The sequence below is a fragment of the Equus asinus genome, chromosome 17 (assembly GCF_041296235.1).
Source record: "Equus asinus isolate D_3611 breed Donkey chromosome 17, EquAss-T2T_v2, whole genome shotgun sequence".
NCBI classification, from domain to species: domain Eukaryota; kingdom Metazoa; phylum Chordata; class Mammalia; order Perissodactyla; family Equidae; genus Equus; species Equus asinus.
Window position 1 is genome coordinate 14,624,292 of NC_091806.1, and position 27,618 is coordinate 14,651,909.

At 35.3% G+C, this 27,618-nt stretch overlaps 1 protein-coding gene and 1 pseudogene across 1 annotated transcript; one reads left to right on the forward strand and one right to left on the reverse strand.

Moving 5' to 3' along the window:
* Window positions 1-12,102: 12,102 nt before the first annotated feature.
* LOC139040886 (olfactory receptor 5G3-like) lies at window positions 12,103-13,043 on the reverse strand (annotated as a pseudogene).
* A 10,798-nt stretch (window positions 13,044-23,841) lies between these two features.
* Window positions 23,842-27,028, forward strand: LOC106844061 (olfactory receptor 5D13-like). Its single transcript, XM_044750298.1, has 2 exons — window positions 23,842-23,870; window positions 26,086-27,028. The coding sequence occupies exons 1-2, from the start codon at window positions 23,842-23,844 to the stop codon at window positions 27,026-27,028; spliced, it is 972 nt and encodes a 323-aa protein (XP_044606233.1).
* The last annotated feature ends 590 nt before the right edge of the window (window positions 27,029-27,618 follow it).

Here is a 27,618-nt window from a genome sequence, read left to right on the forward strand (position 1 = left end):
AGAATTTGATAAAATGCTGCTTTCAAAAACAAAAGAAAAAACTTTCCAAACTGAAGATATAAAGGAGCTATTTAACTTGGTAAAAAAAAAAAACAAAAAACATCAAAAACAAAGAAACAAACAAAACACCTTCCTGACCTTTCCAAAGAATATATGTGTGCAGTGTAAATCACTAGACACATTCACACTGTAAGCAGAAACTATATTGAGATGCTTATAATTTATATTGGTTAACATTATACTGGAGAGCACAGCCAAAGAACTAGAACATAAAAAAAAAAGATATAAGAATTATAGAAAAAAGAGGGAAGAAAATACTCTCATTGTAGGCAAACATACATACATTGAAACAGACAAACAAAATGGACAAGAGTCAATTGATAAGATAATTTTTTAGAAAAAATGAAAGTGTTCAACAAAGTTATAGAATAGAAGATCAATGTAAAAAATCAATAACAATCACAAATTATAATGAAAAAACTCATATTCATTAACAAAAATTGATAAAATAACCATAAATAAGCCTAACAAGGAATTATCAAGATTTTCGTAAAGAAAAATGTGTTATGGAAGTCTACTGAGGCAAAGGAATAAATGCCTAAATCAGAGAAAAATATAATTTGTGTGTTTTTATGTATAATTGAGTCAAAATACATAATTACAAAGATTCATTTCCTCCTGAGAAAGTAAAACTTAGGTCAGACTTGGGGAGTAAGAACCTGTGTGTCCATTCTTCACTTTGCAATAGCAGACACAGATAAGCCAACTGTGAACTGAACAGGAAACAATATTCCTCCCACAGATAAGTTGCAGCCTTAAGTGATGTCACAGACCTTCCTTTGAGTAACAGCTTTTTTACTCAACAAGAAACTTTATTTTATGAAGTTATACGCTATCTAAAATTTTTGTTTGAAATTATATGAGCAAGATAACAGCCCACTCTGGCCTGGAAGATCTAAGCCATTTTGACATAATGAAGCAGTCTCATTTCCAATATAGGTACAGAGCTCCACATGAGGAATTTCCAAATACAACATTCCACATCTATTTTAACTTGGTAGTTTCCAAGGAAATGACTCTTTGCCTGCTTTATAGTTTAGACTTGCCATGATGTTGCCCCTTTACATACAGCCTTGCTTTGCTTTGACTTTATCAAAATTTTTCTTGACTTAAATTTCACCTAAACTCTGTCTTTCTCAAAGTCCTCTAATAACTCTATTTTTCCTTTGTTCTATGAGATCCCCATTGTTCCTGGGGTTTGTAGTCTCCCTCATTGCAATGAATCAATATAGCTGATTGGTCAGACTTACACTTGCTACAGGTTACCTAAGGCTGATTGGGCTAGGGCACTCACTAATTTTGTTGGTGAATTTAATGAAATTCCAACCGATATCTAAAAAATTTTCAATGAAACAATCTGATTTAAAATTTATGGAAGAGAAAAATATTCAAAAGTAGCCAAGACAATTTTCAAAAAGAAAAACAAAGAAAAGGGAGGTGCTATCCCACGTATCAACACTGATATAAAGCTATCACAATTAAAACAGAATGGTGTTACTGAAGTAGACAAAGAAGTGAATAGAAAAGAACAGAAAACCTAGAAAAACATAAGCAGATCTAGGTATACATGTCAATTGAGTATGAATAAATGTTTTATTTCAAATCAGGAAAGTAAATATGAATCACTCATTAAAAAAGTGATACAATATTTGGATGACCATTTGAAAAAATAAATAGTACTAAAATTCTACCCCATATCACTTTAACTAAAAGACATCCTAACTGTAAATATATGACAAGAAAATAGTATTGTGATTTTGTAATATGGATAATCTTCTTAAACAGAACATAAAAATCACATTAAGAGGGGCCGGCTTGGTGGCACAGCAGTTAAGTGCGCATGCTCCGTTTCTCCACAGCCCAGGGTCCGCTGGTTCGGATCCTGGGTGCGGACAGGACACTGCTTGGCAAAAAGCCATGCTGTGGTAGGCATCCTACTTATAAAATAGAGGAAGATGGGGCATGGATGTTAGCTCAGGACTAGTGTTCCTCAGCAAAAAGTGAAGACTGGAATAGGAAAAAGGCTAAGAGATAGTTAGCTCAGGGCTAATCTTCCTGAAAAAAAAAAATCACATGAAGAAAATGTTGATAAATTTTACTATGTGATTTTAATGAACATACACTCTGAGTACAATAAAGCACACAGATTGGGAAAAGTATTAGAACATATATTACAAAGATTAAAAGCAAGACACACAAAGAACTACCAGAAATCATCAATTAAACTAGCAAATATCATTGTAATAATAGGAAGAAGGTTTATAATGGCATGCTACAAGAAAATGCATTCAATGTCCCAATAAAGGAGAAAATGCTTAATCTCCCTAATATTCATGGCAATCAAATTGAAACATGATATACTATTTTCACCCATCAAACTGACAAAATATTGAGAACTGTGAAAATATAAAATACCAATTAGGCGGTGAGAGAACATGGTGATCACTCATACCACAGGGGGCTGGGCCCTGGACGGCAATTTTTCGCTCTCTTGAATTTTTTTTAAAAAGTACATACCTGGTGACCCAGAAATTCCATTACTTAGTATCTACCCCGAGGAAACACACAAGGAAAAAACAATGATGTCCAGTACAGTATTGTTTAAAATGACAAAAAACTGGAACCCACAGGGATATTCTCTGAAAGAATAACAGCAGAATACACTTTGGTATAGCCATTCTATTGGAATGCTGTACAGAAGTTTAAAAATTAGGTAGTTGTATATGTACAAACATGGTTAATTTTCCAAGATATATGTAGGAGAAACAAGTCACAAAATAATGTGTACAGTATGATATTAGGAATATTTTTTAAACCTCAATATTTTCTTTAATTATAATTATTTAAGTGTGTGTGTGTGTAAATAAAATAACAGAATCTGGAAGAATATATACCAAATTAGCAGTCGTCATCTCTGAGAACAGAGAGGGAGGGAGCTGGTGTGTGGGTGGGTAATCAAATAAGACCCTAATTTTACCTGCAAATATAAGTATTTGTTACAAGGAGAAAGTATACATAAATTACCTTTATAATTAAAAATAATCTAAAATAAAACAAAAAGTAACAATAATCTTAAGCGATTCCTTAAGGTATTTCAGCAAATAAAAAACAGAGAGAAGAAAAGAAAATAATTACAAGCAATCTGGAATAGGAACAAGAGGTAAGAGATGTGTGAAGACTAGTAGGGAGTAAGTGAGAAACAACTGTAAGTTATGCATTTGGAGTTGTAGATTTCTAAAGTTCTAAGAAACTGAATGAACTCTAGACCCTACTTCACTTTTTATAAATAAGAAAACTCAGCTTCCAAGATATCTGACCACAAGACCACGGAGATGATGGAAAATACGCAACCACTTTCTGCCATGCAGCGTTAAAGTGCATGATTGGTTTCATGATATGATACATTTGAGGCCACAATGAAAATTGGACAAGGAAAAGCATCTGTAGAGTATTTGAGATTTACCAGACTCTGCCCCAAGTGCTTTGCAAATGTCAGCCCATCCGTTTTCCACCCAAGCCTAGGTAAGAAACATTTTGTCATCTCCACTTGACAGAGCAGGCAACTGAGACTGTAAATGTGAAAGGTGGTGTCTAAAGTCCCAGAGCTAGCATCTCCTAAAGGTTATTCAAGAGTAAGACACTTCCTTGTCTGACTACAGAGTCTCTATCCGTTCAACAATGTCACTCTCCCAAGAGGGAAGCTTAGACCTTTCCATGTCCCAGCCAATCCTGCATGCTGTTTCTGGAATACAGAATCAGTCAAATTCCAAATGAAATTTAACAGTTAAGGACTTGATTACAAAGATAGTAATGAATTTCCAGAGAAATCCTGAATAGAGTCCAAGTTTAGGCAAGTACAAGGGCTTTCAAACATCTGCAAATTGTGCTCTCATTTATAATTCCCTCATTAATCTTCATATCCTATGCTTTGAGCGTGATGCCCATAACCCAATGCAACATGCTATACAGATGGCACTAAAACTGGAGTGAGTGGCCCAGCTTCTCTCCTGTTCAGGGCATAGTCAACAAGGTTTTACATTAGATTGGTGAAGCATTCTAACCAGTTATGATCTGACAGTTGTTATTACTCTGTGTACCAAATAAACACATCTTAAATGCCAGTCATTTTCATCTTCCCATAAATCCATTTAACTCATTTTGAACTTCTTAAAGAGTAAACACAGGGGCAGAAATAGATAAAAAATGATCTAAACTTATATTCCAATGAATTATTTCCTTCTTTAGAGAATTAAAACTAAAATGGTGTATAAATTGTACTCTTTTTCAGCATCTCCATCTTCCCACCCCTACCTGTGTGTGCCTCTGCTTTCTAGGACTCACTTGGTTTTATTCTTAGTTTTCTTTCCAAGGAGCTAGTAAGATTCCACTCTGAAATAAATTATTATTTTCATGTGCATTAAAGTTTCAAGAAGTAGTTACATCATTTTTTTTTTCCTGGGAAAATTCATGTCCCTAACGTATGTGATACTTCGGGAATGTTATTGTTGGGAGGTAAGTAAATTAAAATGTTCTTGCGGTCTTTGAACACTTTAAAAATCCACTGGGATCAACTTGCTTGTTTTCTGCATTTGACTGGGTAAATTCTTTATTTCTTACCTTCTTCTCAACAAAGAAATATTTAAAGAGTAAACTTTAGTGCGAAAATGTTACAACTGCTGAGTTTTCCCCACAAGAAGTACCACAAAATTTTGGCAACTGCTCAGGTAAAGTACATTATAGTAGAGGATCTGCCAGAAGCATAGCCTATTTGGAATTGTGATAGTTTGTCTTCTTTTTCTAATACTGACAAGAAAATCACTGAGTCAGAATGTGTGAAGAATTTCCATAATATTCATACAGGTTTTTGCATGAAATTTGAGAGAGGTTTCACTGACAAATGCAAGTCCGGTGCTACACTTTTAAGCTTTTATTGATGCTACATTTTTAAACTTTTATTGATTTTATTTATTTGTGCACAGAAAAGTGCGCAAATCTTAAGTGTACCACTCAGTGAATTATGACAAAGTAAACCACGATGCAAGTAAGGAAATAGAATGTCTCCACCATCCATATTATGTTTGTGAAATGAATCTTTTGTTGAATAAATCTCTAGTTCATATATTTTATTGCTGTTAGTATTCCATTATATTGATATTCCACAAATGATTTATCCATTCCTTTGTTGGTGGGCATTTGAGTTGTTACCAGTTTTTAACTTCTGTGAATTTTTCATCAATGAACCTTCAAAGAACTCCATGCCTTTCAGTGTTTATGAGCATGCTTTTTTCTTGGGAAATATCTGATAGTAAAATTTCTTCGTTAAAGTGTACATATATGTTTCTGTTAATGGATAACTCAGGACATTTTCCAAAACCCATAACTTAGACTTCCATAAGTGAATGACTCAATATTTGTCATTTTAGCCATCTTGGTAAGTATATAATGACATCCCATTGTGCCTTTACTGCCATTTCCCTGATTTCTGGTGAGATTGAACAAACAAAGTATTTACAGACCATTTGCGTTACCACTTTTCTGAATTGCATACTCAAGTCTCCTACCCACATTTTTTCACTGGATTGTTTGTCTTTTTTTAAAAATTACCATAGTTATTCGTATATTCCAGATATGTCGGTTATATGCATTGTAAATACATTTTCCCTAGCTGTCCCTTACCTCCTTATGCTCTTAAGGGTAAATCTAAAGTTCTCCATTTTAACGTAGTTCAGGAAATCAATACTTCCCTTCATGTTTTGTATTTTTGTACCCTATATTTTAAAAAGTTTCAACAATGTGTCATAAAGATATTCTCCTATATTATCTTCTAGATGTTTTAATTCCTTGTCTTTTTCGTCCTCATCTCAAAATCATCTGGAAATGATTTTAGTGTGTATAGTGAGATGGGGGTAAAATTCCATGTCTTTTTCCAGTACATATCCAATGGATCCAACAACATTTTTTAAAATCCTTTCTTTCTCCACTACCCTGTAGTGTCACTCTTGTCATAAATGAAGTTTCCATGTATTATATACTGCAAACAAAACTTCCAGTATATCAGTGACCTGGTAAATGGCATACCCAGGAATTAAACAGAGTTTCAAATTGTCTGTCCAGTATTCTTTTTTTTTTTTTTAAGATTGACACCTGAGCTAACAACTGTTGCCAATTTTTTTTTTTTTTTGCTTTATTTCCCCAAATCCCCCCAGTACATAGTTATACATCTTAGTAGCTGGTCCTTCTAGTTGTGGCATGTGGGACACCACCTCAACGTGGCCTGAGGAGCAATGCCATGTCCACACCCAGCATCTGAACCAGGGAAACTCTGGGCCCCCGCAGCGGAGCACACTAACTTAACCACTGGGCCACAGGACCGGCCTCCTGTCCAGTATTCTTTTTACCACAGATTTCTGAATCAACATCTGTGGTGCAGCACACTTACAATTCTATTTTATCTGCCCTCTATAAAATTTTTTCCTTTCAAACTTACTCTTAAATGCATTTTTCACCTCCTGGTTCCTCAAGCTATGGGTGGGAGTGTTCAACATCAGGATTACCGTCGTATAAAATAGAGAAATCACTTTATTGATACCCAGGGACAAACCTGAGCAAAGCTGAACATGGATAAAGAAAGCAGTCCCATATAGGATGGAGACTGTGACCAGGTGAGAAGAACAAGTGAAGGAAGCTTTCCACCTCCCATCAGCTTTCTTGACTTTCAAGATGGTCACGAGGGTAAAAGCCTAGGAGAACATAGTGATCAGAACACTACAGATCCAGACCCAAAAGAAAAGCATAAATTTAATCATCAAGGTGTCTGCACATGCAAGAGTAAGTAGTGGTGAAATATCACAGAAAAAGTGATTAATGATATTTGGACCACAGAAGGGTAAGCAAAAAGTCAATGACATAAAAATCATGATGCATTTAAGAGCCATGGCATAAGGTCCTACCACCAGCTGCACATAGACCATTTGGGATATAACATCAGTTTACAGATTACAGTTTACAGACCATTTGGGATACAACATCAGTTTACAGATGTAAACTGCTGATCATATGCCATGGAAGCCAGGAAGAAACACTCAGTTGCCACAAAGAGACCAGAGAACCACATCTGTGCAGCACAACCCATGAAATAGAAGCATTTTTTCACCCACAAAAATAGCACACATTCTTGAGGGTAATGGAAGAGGAGGAACAAATATCTACAAAGTGGCTAAGGAAAAAGTACATAGGAATGTGAAGTCTGGGATGAACCTACATGAGAGTGATCATCGCCTAATTACCCCCCAAAGTGTGGCAAGATAGACAAGGAGAAGAGTGACAAAAACAACAATCTGCTGAGGGAAATGATCTATGAGGCTCAAGAAAAGAAATTCAGACACTATTGTCTGATTCTTATGTTCCATTGTTCTGTTGTAATCTGCTACAGGAAATAAAAAATAACTTTATTTATTTATTTATTTTTTGGAAGATTGGCTCTGAGCTAACATCTGTGCCCATCTTCCTCTACTTTATATGTGGGACACCTGCCACAGCATGGCTTGATAGGTGGTGCATAGGTCCGCACCCAGGATCCAAATCAGCAAGCCCTGGGTCACCAGAGTGGAGTTCGCAAAGTTCGCCACTACACCACCAGGCTGGCCTGAAAATAATTTTATTTTTTAGAAATTAATTGGCATTTACAAAATAGTCTTTTAAACTACTTATAAGTGTTTTTATCTGTTAGGAAATAATATTGGTCTGGTCAACAGTTTTCTGGGTACTAGTTTCTGTCAGTTATGCACAGATTTCATGTAAACTTGATGTTTTTGGATTCAGTACTCCCTGCCACCCACAAAGGAGTCCAACTATAAGATCTTAAACTCCCTTGACTTCTAAAATTGAAATGAGATTCAGTCTTGTATTTCATCTTATTGCTTGACTGTATAATAATACCCACCCAGGAATATGGTTCCCAGTGATATTGTAAGAAATGATGAGAAATTCAGATCCCGATGATAGACATTTGAGATAGGCTAAACAAAATAGAAATAAAGCTCTTTCTGTTCCTGTCCTGATGGGACAGATGTAACCATTAGGATGTCAGAACAACATTCATATCTGTTTATACTAATCTATTCCCCTTATGAACGGTTTAAAAAGGGAAATGAATACAAATGTCAGAAAGATATTTAGCATGGAGATTATGTAGTAACACATGATAGTCATACTTATGCTTATAAGGGACTGCGCTGTAAACAAGAGACTAAATTTGTTTACTCTTTGATCATCCTGAAAACAGAAGAGGCACAAAGAAATAAGAACAGAGGATTCAAGATTGGTGTTAAATGAAGTGAAGAAAATTCCACCAGCTATGTAATGCAAATAAAATAATATAATGCTTTGGAACGTATTAACCTGTCCTTCCTCTGAGGTTAATTAATCCGTAAAATATTGCACAACAACTTTCCATAGAAATCATGTAGAAAAATAAGTAGCCACTGTAAACTGAGCGATTTTGTCTCCAGATAATTTTTACCTATCACATCTATGAATGTATAAATATATTTTGTTGATCAGCATAATAAAATTATTTTCCCTAATTTTCCATAATGTTTATGAAATTTTTGAAGGCGTAAATTCTGACAGGTAATTTCTATCTTATTAATAAACTATGTAAAATGCTTAACACTTTTTTTTTGAGGAAGATTAGCCCTGAGTTAACTGCTGGCAATCCTCCTCTGTTTGCTGACGAAGACTGGCCCTGAGCTAACATCCGTGCCCATCTTCCTCTACTTTGTATGTGGGATGCCTACCACAGCATGGAGTGCCAAACAGTGCCATGTCTGCACTGGGGATCCAAACCAGCCAACCCCGGGCCGCCAAGAAGTGGAACGTGCCCACTTTGCTGCACCACAATGCCGGCCCCTATAATAAGCTTTCATTTGTGTAATTTTAAAAGCCTACACATGCCTTTAACCAAATGAAAGATATTTACAATACAGCATTTGACAGAGAATAGAATACAAAACAGTATATAAAGTGTATTTATTCACAGAAAGACTCAAGAATTAGCTTTAAATCTTCAATTTTATTAAAGTTTTCCCCTCAAGACACGTAATTACATTTTACTACCATTATTTTGCCAAAAAAAGTAATAATACTACTCCCCAGCCAATCCTACTAACCAAGGAGAGATTTATTCCTTCTAGCCAAGGATGTGAATCACAACAGGAATATCTAGGCACCATAGGGTGGTCCTAGCTTCTGGTCCCTTTGATTCTCATTGTCTTCCTCGCTTATCTGCTCAGTAACTCTTTTTGGGTCCAGAATCTAAATTGTGAAATATAACTAAGAAGCAGCTGCTAGTGAGGTGATATCTGGATTTATAATATCTGATCTCAGTATCCCCAAAAGTTTATTTGAATCAGATTTCTAAATAGACATAGTCATTCAAAGGAGACATGGTCACTTATTCATTGGGCATGGCCAGTGCGTGATGAAATTGTCTCTCCAATTACTTCCTAGGAAGAAGGAAGTTTTAAAATCAGCTCTTGCCTAGACATCAGGCAATAGGAAAAGTGTGAACTACAAGCTGTTTCCATCGGTTACACCGAATGATACAGCAGATTCTGTTTATGCCTCATCCTTATCATCTCAGTGCACATCAGCGCAAGCTTCAACCACCAACATCTGCATTTCTTCTCTTGATGTTTTATCTTCCTGATGCTCTTCCACCTGCCTGGCAAGCCAAAAGTGACAGGAAATTAGCACTTCTCAGGAGGAGCTCTCCACCAAAGACTGGCCTATGTAGACATTCCCTGGCTCCCTGCACCTCAAGTGGCATTAATCCAATGCATGTTTTTTTTCACACTGGCACCCAGAGATCTCTAGCAGGATTAACGCTCAGTTGCCTACTGCAGCAATCTGCTCATGAACACACTAAAGTAATACTTCAAGACATAGAAGTTTGCTATATATAATCCCAAAGGTATCCACTAGAAAAGATAAAAAACACGTTAGAAAGTAATACATGTCCTTATACCACCAAGCCCAAAATAAAAATAGGGAACTCATACCAGAGAGTAGTTTTTCCCATTCACTGTCTCATTTCCTAACTCCTCAGCTAGTACTTCCTTTGCTTCCCAAATAAGCTGTTTGCACTTGAATTTTTATCACAGGGTTTTCTTCTGGGAAAACTCAAGCTAAGACAGCTGGTATAAGAAGTGGTCCTTTAGAAACAGATGGCAACAAGAGCCCATTGCTGCTGGAGCCCTTAAAACATTAACCACCACTTCCCACACTTCATTGTTAAAATCATACTGGAAGAGAATGTTCCACAATCAACTGCTAGAACATTGGAAGCCTTGGTAAAACACATGTGTTCTAGCAGGTGGAAGATAAACTACTAATATTCAAGAACTTGATACTTTGGGGAAGTTTTTACAGATCAAGTGATTAGAAGCATACTGGAACACCCCCTCCAATGTAAAATTCATGAAGAATGAACCATAGTGTCCTGGTAGGCTTCTTTGGATTTCAGAGACAACGAATTACACAGCGGGGAATATTTCTTCAATCAATTTATCAAATGCCACAGAAGACAGCCAGCATTAAGTGTCATGCATCCATGTCCAGAACTTTAGGAGCAAATCCTTCTCATTTGGAACAAAGAATCTTATGACTTTTGAGAAACAGCACTTGGTCTATTTTTCTTTTAGAAATATAGACTACTGACAGGAAGAACATTTCACAAGGGGCATCATGTGAGTATGCATCCAGACCTTCTATAATGAGCTGATCCTCTAAGATCCTCCAATAAATAAAGTCAGACAGGTGCAGAAGGAATCTATCATAGGATGAAAATGATACATTTGGTTCAAGCTCAAGTAGAACCAGAGGGCACGTATAAACTGCGATTCAAATGTGTATGAATAAAACATCTACTTTCCTGCTTTCAATGCAGCTCCTCCTGAAGTAATCAATGTCAACAGATTGTTGTGTATCCTTTATAGGTATCCCTATGTTAATGCACCTGCATACGTGTACGTCTTATTCATTATTTAGGTTTCACTCTTTTTCTTAATGTTCACTGCTGCACGTTGATCTTCAAGTTGATTTTTTTTCACATAATAGTGATCATGTCAGTCCATGATTACCTAATTTAGTCTCTTCATTTGTTGCACATTACACAGAAAAAAATATACTTTTCTAGTAATAATGGATATTCTAGTTATTTCCTTTATTTTTCTTTGCCACTGCATTTAATGCTGAAATATATATAATCTTATGCATTGGCATTTGTATTTCTGTAGTCTAGATTTCTGAAAGAGTTTTCAAGGTCGAATGCCATATAAATTCATCATTTTAATGGAAACTATCAAATCATTTTTTGGAGATGGAGTGATTCATACTCTCAGCAAGAAATAATGAGTGTACGTAACCAAATAGAAACCTCATCATGATGTTTCGTTAGCATTGAAAGGCACTTCAATGACATTTAAGTTCATTTTAATTACTTGATCACTAATGATGTTCAACATTTTTCCTATATTTTCAACAATTTGCATTCCTGTATTGGTGAGTAGCCTGTTCATTTGTCCATTTATCTGTAGTTTTTCTTTTTGATTGTAAATTTTGGACTATTCTTTGAATATTGGGGATATCTTCTCATTGTTTGGCACATGTACATAAATATTTTCTCTCATTTTATTGTTTGTCTTTTAATATTGCTACAGTGCTTTGTTCTTTCCGTTTAATTTTCCTGTCTGGATTAAACAGTATTCACATACCCATGATTGCACAAATATGCATCCAAGTTTTCTTCTAAGTATGTTTTCACATTTGTATTCTCAATACATCTCAATATTATTTTGAAACCCCATCACGTCACAGAGAACGAGACTAAGACAGGAAAATATTTAGACGCTATTTCATTTTAAGAAATCTGTGAATTGGCAGAGCCAGAACTCACATACAGATTCTGATTTCAGTTCAGTGTTCTTTTTTGCTGTATATTTTGCACCAACATCTATGGTGCAACACAAATAGAGTTCTTTTTTACCCACCTATCAGAGAATATTTCCTTTCTAACTTCCTCCTGAATGTATCTTTTAATTCCTCTTCCTCAAGCTGTAGATGAGAGGGGTCAATGTTGAGGTCACCATAGTATAAAAATGAGAAATTGCTTTATTGATATTGAAGGAGGAACTAGAGCCAGGAGAAACATAGATAATGAAAAGAGTCCCACCAAAGGATGGAGATGGCTGTCAAGTGAGAAGAACAAGTGGAGAAAGCTTTCCACCTCCTACCAGCTCTCAGAATCTTCAAGATGGCCACCAGGAGGCAAACATAGGAGACCATGAGGATCAGGCCGCTGAGTACTCTTATAGCTTCAGCCAAGATCAAAAGCACTAATTTATTAATCCAGGTGTCTGCACATGCAAGGGAAAGCAGTTGTTAAATTTCATAGAAAAAGTGACTGATAACATTTGGACCACAGAAGGATAAGCAAAAAATGAGAATTGTATGAGTCATTGTGCTTGTAAGAGCCATGGCATAATGTTTTCCACAAGCTTCACACAGACCCTCTGGGTCATAATGAGTATATACAACAAGGGCTTACAGATGGCCGTATACTGATCATATGCCATGGAATCCAGGAGACACTCATTTGCCACAAAGAGACCAGAGAACCACATCTGTGCAGCAGAATGCATGAAAGAGATGCCTTTTTTCTACACAAGGATATCACACATCATCTTGGAGGCAATGGAAGAGGAGGAACAAATGTCTATAAATGATAAGTGGCTGAGGAAAAAGTACATAGTAGTGTGGAGTCTGGGATCAGTCCACATGAGAGTAACCATCCACAAGCTACCCCCCAATGTCACAAGATAGACAAGGAGAAGCACAACAAAGAGAACAAACTACTGAGGGAGATGATCTGTGAACTCCAAGAAAAGAAATTCAGTCACTGTCGTCTGATTCTTAGCTTCCATTTGTCTGTTGTAATTGATTACAACAAAGAAAAAGAATTTTTATCATAAAAATCAATTATTAGCAGCTACAAAATAATATTTTAAGCTACTAACATATTATTTTAAAAGGTCTATAACAAACAGTTATTGAAATGTTGAACTGGAAAACAATATTCCTGGACATTAGGTCTGGAAGTTGTACCGAGATCCTGTGTAAACTTAGGCAGTTCACCCTTGATCTCTTTGGATTTACTACTCTCTCCTGTAAGAAGAGGTGTCCAACTACATCATCTACAACTCCCTCAAGTTAGAAAGTTTTTTAATAATAAGAATTACTCTCCATGTTTCATCTAACCACTTAGGAATATCTGTACTGGGAATAGTGTAGAAACCAATAATATAATCAGGTGCTGACATTAGACATCTGGGAAAGACTAAGAGGGGAGTTGCTTTTCTTATTGAATGATCAGTACCATTCTAATATTATTAAGATATAATTCATATATGTGTTTATTAGTCTGTCCTCTAGTCCCACTTATAATGGGATGTGAGAATGATAATGTACACAATTGATAAACAGGTTATTCATTCTGAAGATTAGTAGAAATAAATGATAGCTGTTCATATTCATAAAGAGTTACCATGAAACAAAGCATAGATTTAACCTACGACAGATTTGAAGACAGAAGAGGTACCAAGAACCAAGAATATAAAATGAAAGATTCAAAGCAAAAGATGGGGGTAGAAATTACTCCCAACCACACAACTCCAATAAAAGAATATGATGCCATGGGAAAGGCACTGTCTTTGAGATCAAGTGATCTGGTAAATGTTCCGCAGCAACTCGTCATAAAAATTGTGCAGAAATGAAGCATCTGTTGCACCAAAATAGCATAAAATTATTTTATGTGATTTTCCCTATTTTATATGAACTTGTTCTAAGGAACTTATCCTGAAATCTGTTAGACAATATCAATTATAATAATAATATATGTAAAATGTCAAATGCATAATACTTTATGCAGGGAACATGTTCAAGAAAATATTACTTTCTAACTCATTAGTCAAGGCAGAAAAAAATCAATCTTTAAAATTCCTAGGGAAAGATCAATAACTAGGATAATTTATTGGAAAAAATATGGTTTTAAATAATATTTGTTATCATTTCAAATAACGTCCTCCTTAAATAAAATGAAAACTATATACTACTCTTGAATTAAATAATAATTAATAGGTGGAGCTTGATAAATGATATAAATAGTGACCATATCTGTTAAATTTATGATCATCTTACCATTATCTTAAAAGTTTTCATAGTGCTATGTGGAATACATCTTCAGCAGTCACAAAGACTATTATAGGCTTATTAGGAGCTTTATCCGTTGCATGAATGGTTCTGTTTATGCCCTTCCAAATATGCCAGTATAGGTGTGTGGGGGTAAGAGTGATACAGACGGCTCTTAGTTTTGGTCCAACCAATCATCCTTTCTTTCCTTCTCTCTTTTATTTCTTTTATTTATTTGAATATATGTTAATTAGAGTCCTCTATAAAATGAGGAGGATGATCTCTATACCCCTTCATATCAAACATTCTATGACTTTAGAATTCCTCATGGACACTGCAGTATCTCTATATTATAAACAAATAAACAGGAAAGTCAGTTCAGAAAAGTCACATAAACCAGTAGTTTTGTCTTATAAGGATGTGAACAAAATACCAAAGTCTCTTCTCTTTAGAGAAATTGGGGCGGGGAGATTGTATTCCTGAAGTTGAAACTCATCCTGATGATTCTTCACCATACATCAAAAGCTTCATATTATCCAATGCAATGCATTCACTTTAAGGATATCCTTCATATAGCTCCTTTACTGCTTCAAAGGAAATGATCACTTTCTAGATGGAGGGATAGAACATTCACTTCCTTTCATGGTAGTAACCTTTCCTGAGGTGCATGACTTTCCAGATACTTGGTGAAGAAGACAAATCCCCCATCTTGAAGAGCTTGGGAGTAGAGATGCTATTTGACCTGCACATTGGTTCACATACCACACAGAATAAGGGACGTTTTCTTGAGAGTTTTCAATAATTTACAGACAGGTCTCCAAAGAACTAAAACCTCAAGAGTTTACACCTAAAGAGACAAAACTAACACAATCTTGGTAGCATTTGGACTGCGTATTATTTCCTAATTGTGTCTTTTCTAATAAAGAGGATTCCTAAGAAAATAGTCTGGCTGTTTCCCCTCTTGGGATCATCCTTTGCCAAAAGAGAGCCCTCTTTTCTGTCAGTGGTGAGTAATGCACTACGCAGCAAGCATGAGCTGGGATGAAGTAGTTTCCTACCTGGATTCTGGAGAGACATTGCCTAAATATAAATCTCAATTCCACAGCTTACTGGCTGTGTCACTTTGAGGAAGTTTTTTAATCTCTCTGTGCCTCGTTCTCTTAATCTATAGAATAAAGAAAAATGATTTCTAGCTCACAGAAATGTTAGAAAGGTTTAATGAAGTAATACATTTAAAGTACTTCGTAGAGTGTCCAGCACAGAATCAGTGCTCCTTAATGTCATTTAGATTTCTATTGCATAGTTGGGGAGACAAAACCTAGAGATAAAAATAAAACAGCAGTTGAAAAGAGCTGCTGAAAAGAGTTTTCTTAACTTTAGGCAAAATTTTAAAGAAACAGTCACTGGACACTCAAGGAAGGCCAAATCACTGTCAGCTGACAAAGATGCGAAAATGTTCAGAGAAGGAATTGGTCTGGAAAGAAAAGCAAAATTCAAATAAATTGAAGTTAAGAGGAAGGGCAGTCCAGGCAGTGCTAAGGAGATCAACAGAAGCAGGGGAGCGGGAGGAGAGGAAAGGAAGTTGTTTGGCATGTAAGGATCACAGGAGAGAGAAGAAAGTGTAGAGTCTGATGACACAGGTTGAAGTATCTCAGTCATCACCTTCTCTGGGAGCCTTATGGTTTATCCCAAGAAGAGTTGATATCTCATTTTATCAACCTACATAACATTTTACTGGTAGGTGGCTGATAGTTCAAAGTATCTATCTCAGAAGGTTGTCAATAATTGGTGTTCTGTGAGTATTTGTTGAATTAGTGGAAAATAAACTCCAAAAATCTGTAGTTCACAATGGCTTATATTTAGCGATTAAGATTATATTGTGGGGCCGGCCCAGTGGCGCAGTGGTTAAGTTGGCACGTTCTGCTTCTTGGCGGCCCAGGGTTCACTGGTTCGGATCCCGGGTGCAGACATGGCACAGCTTGGCACGCCATGCTGTGGTAGGCATCCCATGTATAAATAGAGGAAGATGGGCATGGATGTTAGCTCAGGGCCAGTCTTCCTCAGCAAAAAGAGGAGGACTGGCAGTAGTTAGCTCAGGGCTAATTTTCCTCAAAAATAAAAAAAGATTATATTGTATACTTTTGATTAAAGATGTCAGGGAAAAAGTATGTCTATCTGTTATTCTTCTTAAAACCAATTAGGATAACAACAAAAACAGAATAAACAAAAAACAAAATGGCATTCATTAAACCTAAAAAGTAAAAAGTAATATGGAAAATAGTAGGAAAAAAGTGAGCAGTTAACCGGGAAAATTCTTCCTTATTACACTTTTAAAAGAAAATATCCATTCTGTAGAATAGCAGAGTTGGAAAAAGTAAGAAAATTATATCAAGTTATGGGAAGTAAGCTGGCTGAGCCCAGGATAGAAAATGATCTGAGAATTGTCAGTCACACTAAACAAAACAGAAGAGTATAAATCTTGTGTAAAACCATCATGGAAGACGTTTGAGAAAATTTTAAAGAATAAAATTTAAAAATAAATTAAAACTTCAAAGTGTTTAGAGAGAAAATGATCAGGCAGAAAGGAAGAGGTAGCAAACAAATAATTGGTATCTCTGAAGAAGAGAGATTTAATGTATAAAATACTATCTAAAACATCAGAAGATCTTTGCCAATGGAATTAAAGAATACAATTACGTCTTAAGGAAAAATATAAAACAATAAGCTCACAGTTTATTCTGGTAAAGTGTCAGGACTTCATTTTTTTTCTTAACTGAAGAGGAAAAAACTCAAATTGTTTTAAAAATTCTACAAAATATTATTCCACACTACATCCATTACAGTTAATACTCTTATAGATGAACCATGACTGAAAAACTGTGGGCATTATAGGAAATGGTGATATGACAATATGAATATAATCAGCAAGGATACTAATACTACAACTAAGAATACAGTGATGTAATCAACACAAACTTGAAATGAAAGAGGAGTGAGTTTTAAACACACTTTTAGCCTATCAATCTCCTCCTTCCAGTGTAGGGAGTTATTAAATACTGTTTAAATGTGATAAATACAGTATTTTATAAGCAAATATATCCTAAGACAGAAAATTTGCCACTAGGAGTATTAGGGACAATAATATAATTTGTCAAAATCAGGCTATGGAAGGAAAATGAGAAAAAATATAAATATATTAATATTAAAATTTTTCGTAGTGATATCATTTTAAGGTAATAATTCAAGAAATAGAGGTTTCTTATATACAATGCTAATGGTTAACATCAAAAGGTATAAATTAATTATATGATTTTCAAATCATCAGGAGAAGTATACATACTTTACTCATGTCTCAAACATGAAAAAGTCATAGCGTGAAGTAAAGTGTTTTTTAAAAGAAGTAGTGGAAGCAGAAAGCTTCAAAAATGAAGTGGCACAGCTAAGACAAAAGTTATTTATGGTCCTAAATTGTGGTGGCTTTGACTGTCAACATGCCCTTCACTTCTCTGCTCAGAGAAGGGTCCAGAATCTAAATTTTGAAATGCAGCTAAGAAGCGGCTGCCAGTGAGGTGATATATGGGTTTAAAATATCTGATCTCAATATTCCCAATAGTTTATTTAAATCAGATACGTAAATTGTCTTAAAATTAGACACAGTCATTCAAAAGGAGACATGGTCACTTATTCACTGGGTATGACTAGGGCATTATGCAAAGGTTCCTCCAACTACTACCTAGGAAGAAGGAAGTTTTAAATTCAGCTCTTGGCTACACATCAGGCCCTAGGGAAAGGGTGAACTAGGAGCTGTTTCCACTTGTTATATTGTTAATATAGCAGACTCAGTGCCACATCCTTATCGTTTCAGTGCACATCAGGCCAAACTTCAACCACCAGCATCTGCATTTCTTCATTGAAAATATCTCTTCCTTCTGCTCTTCTACCTGCCCAGCCAGCTGAAGTGCTAGAAAATGAGCACTCCGCAGGAACAGCTCTCCACCAGAGACTGGCTCATGTGCACATTCCCTGGCTTCATTGCCCCTCAAGTGGTATTACTCTGATGGTGTTTTTTCCACACTCAAACCTAAAGATCTCTAGTAGGATTAGCACTCAGTTGCCAACCATAGCAATCTGCTCATGAACTCTTTAAAGTAATAATTCAAGAAATAGAAGTTTGCTGCATTTAATCCTAAAAGTAACCACTAGAAAAGAGAAAAAAACGACTTGTTTCCAAATTATCAGAAAGAATACATAACCTTACACCACCACTCCAAAAACAAAATAGGAAACTCAGATCAGAGAATATTTATTCCCATTCACTGTCTCATTTCCTGACTCCTCTACTAGTACTTCCTTTGCCTCCCAAATACGCTTCTTGAACTTCAATCCTTAGCTCAGGATTTGGTTCTAGGGGAACTCAAGCTAAGATATCTGGTACAAGAAGTGTTCCTTTGGAAGCAAATTTCTGGCATGAGATTCTGGAATCAGATCACTACTGGACAAATGGCAACAAGAGCCCGTTGCTGCTGGGATGGGGTGTCCATCAACCACTAGGGTGCCCTAGCATTGTAATTACTAACAATCACCTGCAGTGGAGTGGAATGGGGTAGAGGTGAAAAATGTGCATTTACTTATGCAATTATCTAGCAGGTAAGAGATATGGGAAGCGATGGTAACCATTACACTATGAAGTTGTTATTGTTGAATGCCATTAAAAACTAAAGGATGAAGATAGTGGACTCAGATCAGACAATTTCCAATTCAGGATATGATGTTGATGTCAGAGAGGCAGCACTGAAAAAGATCCTCATCTCCTACAATTAGTGACAAGATAGCATAAAAACTTAAACCAAGAATTTGACAGTGAGGAAAAAAAGATAATAATAAAGAAGCTGCATTGACCTCCACAGCAACTCTCCTGTACAAAAGTCAAGACTCTGATATGGAAAGAGTCTGACAGTGAAAATTACATTTAGCACATCTGTGTGGATGTGTTTCAGATATTGGAGTTCCTCTAAAGCCTCTGCCCTGCAGAGGTGGCCTCTCCCCCTTGCTGGAAGACTCCAGTCTTCCTTTCCCTGCAGAACATATAGAGGCCTCACTAGTGTCAGAGTCTTCACAAAAAACTAAGTACTTTTCTCAAGATCTAGGCCCACCTGCCTTACAGCTTTTAGACTTAATAATGAGGGGAAATGTTCAGAATGCTATGGTCTGATGACTAAGGAAAATTGTCCCTGCTTTGGAATGGAAAGGATTATTCACCAAAAGACTTATAGAATTTGGCATATCATGGTTTCAGTCCCAATGTAGACTGTGAATTATGTTACTGGCTTTGCCCAAATCATCAAGTTTTTATTTCCAAGTAAAAAGTTTAATTTACATTACCATAAAGATTTGCTATCCAACTTTGTAACCTACCCTGTTTATTTGCTTGTTTAACAATATCTAACAATATCTTCAACAATCCAGGCTATCTAATTATAGAATTATGTGATTGATTTATTTATTTTTTCTTTTTGAGGAAGATTAACCCTGAGCAAACATCCACTGGCAATCCTCCTCTTTTTGCTGAGGAAGATCAGCCTTGAGCTAACATCCATGCCCATCATCCTCTATTTTATATGTGGAATGCCCACCACAGCATGGTTTGACAAGCGGTACAGTAGGTCAGCACCCGGGATCTGAACCAGCAAACCCTGGGCCGCCAAAGTGGATTCGTGAACTCAACACTTGTGCCACGGGCCAGTCCTGTGATTTATTTAACTTTTAATTCTCTGTCAACCAGATGTCATGCATACTCAACTAAGTGTTCCAGCCAAGAAGTACTTCAATAGGCATGTATGTACGTTAATAAAATATTTTAATGACAGAATAAATGTATTTAGGTGGTGTGAACACAGGATAGAGTGAACTATATTTGACATATGCTTGGATTTAAGATCCTAATCTTAAAAATAAACATAGATGATAGAAATTGGGTTAATTATAATTTTGAAACTGTAATTAGATTTCTGTCTTGCAGGGGAAAACAAAACAAATTAGAAAGAAAAAGAAAACTCTGGATACCTGCAAGCTTCTTTACAATAGATTGTTGGGTTATCCTGGAAAATACTTCTGAAAGGACATGTATTTATGCAAATGTAACACAGATATTCTCCAAGAATTTTAAAATTACAACTTTAGTCTGAATGTACACATTTTATGAAGAAGTGAGTACACGTTTGTTTATGTAAATGATTCCATCGAGGATTTGACAAAGTACTATGATGGGCTCTTCATTCCTATGCATGAGTCATACTCTTCTTAATTTAATTTATTGTTGGTGGTTTGGATTGGTACAGCCTTTCTGTTTCAGTTCTTAGGAGCTGTGTCAAGATTTTTGGTGAAGATATTCACAAGATTTAAAGAAAGAATGCATATAATTAATAGTCACTTAATGGAGAAAATTTTATAAGTTGAACATAGACTGCATTTTGTAAATATTAATTTTCATATCATGTTTAGTAATAAACAAGACTTCAGGGAATTTGCTAATGCTGGACAATTATCTTAAGATATGAGTTTTACATGGGTGGTAGGTGATCTTTTTACCATATAACTGGTCTTCCCAACTATTCATCATCTTATAAAAAGACTGACCCTGAGAAAGATAAAGGAAATTTAGATGGGCAGTTAGGGGAAGGAATTGTGAGCTGCTACATCAATGCTCTGTCTTTCCTGAATATTGCTGCCTAGACACATTGTTCATGCAAGCTCAAGGACAGTCTTGTTGATGAGAAAAGTTGCATTCTAGGCACAAGAATAAAGCCCAATAGAAAGTGTATGAAAGTAGTCCTGAGCTTGTGGATCTGAGAGAAGCAACACCTAGGAGTGATTTTCTAGTTATATTTGGTGTTTATTTCCCTAATGCTATCATCAAAATTCCAGGAAAGCCTTATAAAAACTATACCCTTATCCCCAATTAAAAAAGATATAATTCCAATATTACTTAAATTTACCTGAACAAGAATAAGAAGGAAACACTTTCCGGTTCATTTGATGATGCCAGCATCACCAGGTACATAAATTACAGAGCAATTTACCGTAAATATACATCAACAAATACTTAAAAGAACAAATAAATTCATTAGTATATAAAAAAGATAATACATCATATCCAAGAGGGATTTAATTCAGGAATACAAGTTTGGCTTATCATTTATAATCCAGCAATGTAAATCACGACATTAACAAAAGAAAGTAGAAATACATATAGTCACAACAGACGTAGAGGAGAGTTAATGTAATTAAACAACTATTCATGAGGAAATGCTGAGCAAACTAGGACTAGAAGTGATAGAGCGTATAAAGTGAAGAACTCAATTACTTCCTTCTTTCTGTATAATGAGTTATCAGTAGCACCGAAGACTGAAGCAATGGAATTTTAGTTAAGAGGAGGACAAGCTTTTTTCTTTTGATCAATTTAAATCAATTACTTCAGAGACTGAGGCTGAGATTAAGTATATATATATATAAAGCCTATGAATAGAGATAGTTTAACTTCTTCTTTCCAACTTGGATGCCTTTTATTTATTTTTATAGTCTAATTACTCTGGCTAGAACTTCCAGTACAAAAAGACCAGCAGTGGTGAAAGCTACATCCTTGTCGTCCTTATCTTAGTGGAAAAGTTTCAATCTTTAACCATTTAATATGTTATCTGTGGATTTTTCATAAATAGCCCTTTTTCCTTTCATTATAACATTTATTTGGTTGAGAAATTTCCCTAATATCCCTAGTTTACTGAGTGTTTTCATCATGAAAGTGGGTTTGAATTTGTCAAATGCTTTCTCCGTGTTAATTGAGATGATCATGTGGTTTTATTTCTCTATTCTATTTATGCTGTGTATTGAACTGACTGGTTGTCTTAAGCCACACTTGTATTCCTGGAAAAATCTCACCAGGTCATGTTATATAATCCTTTTAGCATGTTGTTGGATTCTATTTACTAATCTTTTGTTGAGGATTCTACCAAATATTTAAAGAAGCTCTAACATCAATTCTTCTTAAACTCTTCTAAAAAGTAGAGGGAAAACTTCCAAACTAATTTTATGAACCCAGAATTTCCCTGATACCAAAGCTAGATGAAGACACTACAAGAAAAGCACAGGCCAATGTCCTTAATTAACAGATTCATATCACTTTAAATCTGTAGTTCCTCAGGTGTATTGTTTCTGGGACTGCTATCTCCTGATCTTGATTTTGCTATGTGCTGTGTGAGGTCAGCTTCAATGAGATTGAGCTTTTCTAAAGTTGTATTTACAGGGCCGACCTACTGGTTAAAGTTCAGCATGCTCTGCTTCCCTGACCCAGGTTTGGTTCCGGGTCATGGAATCACACCTCTTGTCTGTCGGTGGCCATGCTATAGTGATGGCTCACATAAAAACAGGGAGATTGGCAACAGATGTTAGCTCACGGTTAATCTTCCACAGGAAAAAATATACATATATATATATTTACAGAATTGTTCCATGATCGATTCTTCATTTACAAAAGAGAACCATAACCTTAGAAGCACTATAATGACGGTGAGCCACAAATTTGAAGAAACCTGTGACCCTATATTACCATGTGCAGTAGAGCTACTCAGTGTTAAAGAATGTATTTTTGACCATGTTCTAATGAGAAATAATCATCTACTGCATCAAGTCACTGGTAAATTTCATCTGTGTCTTTAATGGCATGGTGGATAGAGTTACCAAGATTAATGAATATATCATCTTTTTCATAAACTGATATTTTTAGGAAACATATTACCGAAAAATGTTTTTCAGATTCAATAGTAAATATGAACATCTGAGGGCACTGTACTTATATTTAAAAGGCCAAAGCAAATTTCTAACAATACCAATAACGTGAATAGAAAATGAAGTTTACAACGTATTACTAACAAAGGAAAAATAAGCAATGTAAATTGTAACTTAGGCAATTCTATATTTAGAAACATGGGAAGATAAATATACCTTCAAGGGAAATTAGAAAAAATAAACTCAACATGGATTAATAATAGCTATCTCTACCATTGTCTTATAGATAATTTTTCCCTTGCATATTTCTGTTTTCTACATCGAAGTAAAGTTAAAATATAAACAGTCTTGCTTATTTTTCTTAAGATTAATTGAGTACAGGTGATAATAATGCCCCAGGGCTTTAGGAAAATAATATACGGCAAGATATCACACGGGACAGTGTTACATCTAATTTCTTGAATTACAATCTTTAAGGCAATACCTCAGTGATGTGTTCTGGTCTCCACATCCCTAAAGTCTTGATGCCATATATTTGTAACACAGTTTGATACTAAGATTTAGTTTTCAGATATGATCTTATTTCTGATACTTTGGAGTTTTATTCATAGGCTGAAAAAATGTTCCTTATACGAAATATTTAATCAAATATTCCGTGAACTTCTACTTTTCTTATCAATTGGTTTCTATCAATTAGATGTCAAGCAGGAGCCTCCTGGAGTTCATTAATCTTAGCAAAGAATTCTTCAGGAAATGAATCACTCAAGAGCTACCTTATTTAGGTGAGTTCATTCAGTCTTTTGTTTTACTTTAGAAGGAAAATATGGAGTTCCAGTGACCTTTGGAGTAGACAAACACATGTGTAGAACAAAGTTCCCACAAATCCACTTAGTTTGGCTAGGAGAGGGCTTATAGTATTATAATCTGATTTCTTATCTCTTTAAAATGATATTCATTCTGGTTTTCTCATTGGATAGCCACATTGTACCAACAATGAAGTAAACGTTACGGCAAATAGAAAATAACAAAAATTGGCCTTGTCTTCACACTTTCTATAATCTCTGAGGAAGTAAATGACAATAATAACCATATTTGTAGATTATAGGATACAGCATACAGTAATTGTAAGTTATAATTTTAATGTTTATGTGTATACAAAGGAGAAGAAACAATGTTCTGTCTTTCCTGAATATTGCTGCCTAGACACATTGTTCATGCAAGCTCAAGGACAGGGTTGTCTAACCCTAACCCTAACTCTAACCCTAACTGGATGGTAATATTCAGTGGCACAATGAGACGTTATAAGAATGAGAATACAATGATAAAATAAACTATATGTAAATGAGAATACAATGATAAAATAAACTATATGTAAATGAGCAGGTGCTATGGAATACAGCTTGATAAATCCATCATGACTAAAAAAATATATATGTTAAGTGGTAAAGAGGTCTAATTTATAGAGGCAAGGATTCTTGGTAAAGCCAAACTGAACAATATAAATTTTATGCATTCACTAATAAAAAGTATTTGGAATCTTTAAAGTAATTGGTGGTCAGGTTAAAGCAATCATGGAAAATTATTCTCTCCATGTTGCATAGAATATTGCAAATTGAAGGAATGTTCCTGGGAAAAATGGCCATAATCTAGCTTTGCAGTACAAAGACCATGTAAAAGATTTTATAGAGGATGTGTTGTGGGTTAGTTTTTGAAAGATATTTCTCCTACAGACAGAAGCATGTAGGAGTCAGAGAAAGCTATAGTCTAAAGAAAAAACCTATAGGAGAATCGGGAATATTTATTATCCAACTTCATTGAAATACTCAGAGAAATCCTACAGTATTTCTACTGTGTGGTTTCTGTAGGAAAGAACTTCTACATTGTATTCCCAAATGTCCCCACCATTTGATTGCTGTCCATGTTCAGGCCTGAATTTCACAACCAAATAAGGTTTTTGAAATCATACCAATTATTTATAATTACAGTAACCAAGAAAGCTGAATATCTACCATGTGTCATACATGTTGTATGTCTTTTAAATTCAATATTAAAGTATCCATTTTCTTTCTAGTGATTTAAATTTTATATTATTAATATTCTCATTTCACTGTTGAAGAAATGCTTACTGGTATCAAGTAATATTCAAGAAATATTATAGTGTCCTATTTGAGATGGGTTTATACCCTGACACCAGTCTTTGGAAAAGCTTTAAACTTAATACAAAAGGACAGAATGTATTTTCCTTACAGCCTGAAATTTATATCCATTGACCAGGGCTTTCATAGTTCTTATTGTTTGTCACTACCCTACTTCCAAAATTTACTACATTGAAAAAAGAAGGACTTTTTGTTAAATATTGTTTTTACTATTATCACTGAAGACACAGTACATATTTTACTGTGATCACCTCTTGATGAATAATATAACATGCCATGGATAATAACATTTATTTTCAAAATTAGTTCAACGTGAGCGAACCAAATAAATATTAAATTCATGATTTTGTAGGGATGTTAGAGATTTAAACAAAAATGTTAAAAAAATTTTGGTAGATATAAGTTCATTGTCTTACAGCTTAAGAGGTGAAGCAGGGAAGAAACTATAGAAACTTGTATGTATTTCCTCCAGTGCGACGATTTTTACTAAGTTCAGATTCAGAAGAGTTAGAGCAGACCTTCACGTGAAGTCAGCTGTCTAAGATTACCCTGAGATTTATTATGTAAAATAGAGCAGGGTCTACTCAGTTTTTTGTTCTTCCTGTTTTTTCTTCTCCTAGTCTTGTTTTTGGTTATTCCACTCACACAGAATTCTTATTCACTGTGTAATTTTTATATAAGTGAATATTAACTTTTGAAAACATATAACAGTGAAAATCTATCATTTTCAGCAACACTCGTAAAGACACCCATTGAACCTCTCGACATTTCTTCTATTCTCTTACCTATTTCGAGTTTTGGTTCTTACTACTCTTGATCAACTTTCTTATTTTGTCCACAGGAACCAAGAAAATCACAGTGGTGGAGTCACTTTTGTTCTTTTGGGCTTCTCAGAATATCCGAAAACCCAGTTGCCTCTGTTTCTAGTATTTCTGTTCATCTACACAGTCACTGTGTTGGGGAACCTGGGCATGATCGTGATTATCAAGATGAATCCCAAACTCCACACCCCCATGTACTTTTTTCTCAGCCACTTATCCTTTGTTGACTTCTGTTACTCCACAGTAGTTACACCCAAACTATTAGAAAACTTGGTTGTGGAAGATAGAACCATCTCCTTCACAGGATGCATCATGCAATTCTTCTTAGCATGCATATTTGTGGTGACAGAAACATTCATGTTGGCAGCAATGGCATATGACCGCTTTGTGGCAGTTTGTAACCCTCTTCTCTACACAGTTGTAATGTCTCAGAAGATTTGTTCCCTGTTAGTGGGGGCATCATATTCTTGGAGTATAGTGTGTTCTTTAATATTCACATGTTTTTTGCTGACCTTATCCTTTTGTGGGACTAACTTCATAAATAACTTTGTCTGTGAGCATGCTGCCCTTGTTGCTGTTTCCTGCTCTGATCCCTACATTAGCCAGCAGATCATTTTAGTCTCTGCCACATTCAATGAATTAAGCAGCCTCATAATTGTTCTTACTTCATATGTTTTCATCTTTATCACTGTCATGAAGATGCCTTCAACTGGAGGGCGCCGCAAAGCCTTCTCCACATGTGCCTCCCACCTGACTGCCATTACCATTTTCCATGGGACCATCCTTTTTCTCTACTGTGTTCCTAACTCCAAGAGTTCATGGCTCATGGTCAAGGTGGCCTCTATCTTTTATACAGTTGTCATCCCCATGTTGAACCCACTGATTTACAGCCTTAGGAACAAAGACGTGAAAGAGACAGTCAAGAAGTTAATCGCTGCTAGATTGTTCTTTAATAAAATGTAAACCTAGAAACATTAATTATTTATTTTTGAGAGTATTAGTAAGAGTTATTCAGTAGCAAAGCAGTACATGAATCTATGGTAACCTTGCAATTGACAGTCCAATATCGTTTCCCCCTAATTTTTAGTAAAATAATCTTAACATTACAAATACTGTTAGGGATGAAAGCTCAGACTACTTAACCTACATTTTTGATTCAAAAATTGGAATGTAAAGACCTCTGTGTTAGTACAGATGACCATATGATTGCCAAGGTCAAATTTCAGTCAATTTAAGTCATGTGAAGTGTAGGATTTTTGGTATGATCTGAAGGATTATAGCATACAATGAGAAAGTTTACTTCTTAATATAAAAATAGTACATTAAGAGCTGTTCAACGTAAAATTAAATCTCTTAAAAATCCATATTTTCAATTACATAAGATCCATCTTATCATCTGCAGATTCCCAGACAAACAAAAATAAATAAGAAATATGTCTCCCTTCAAAACTGCAATAGATCCAGCCCTGATGGCCTAGTGGTTAAAGTTTGGTGCATTACACTTTGATGGCCCAGTATTGATTCCTGGTCCTGGGATGACACTACTCATCTGT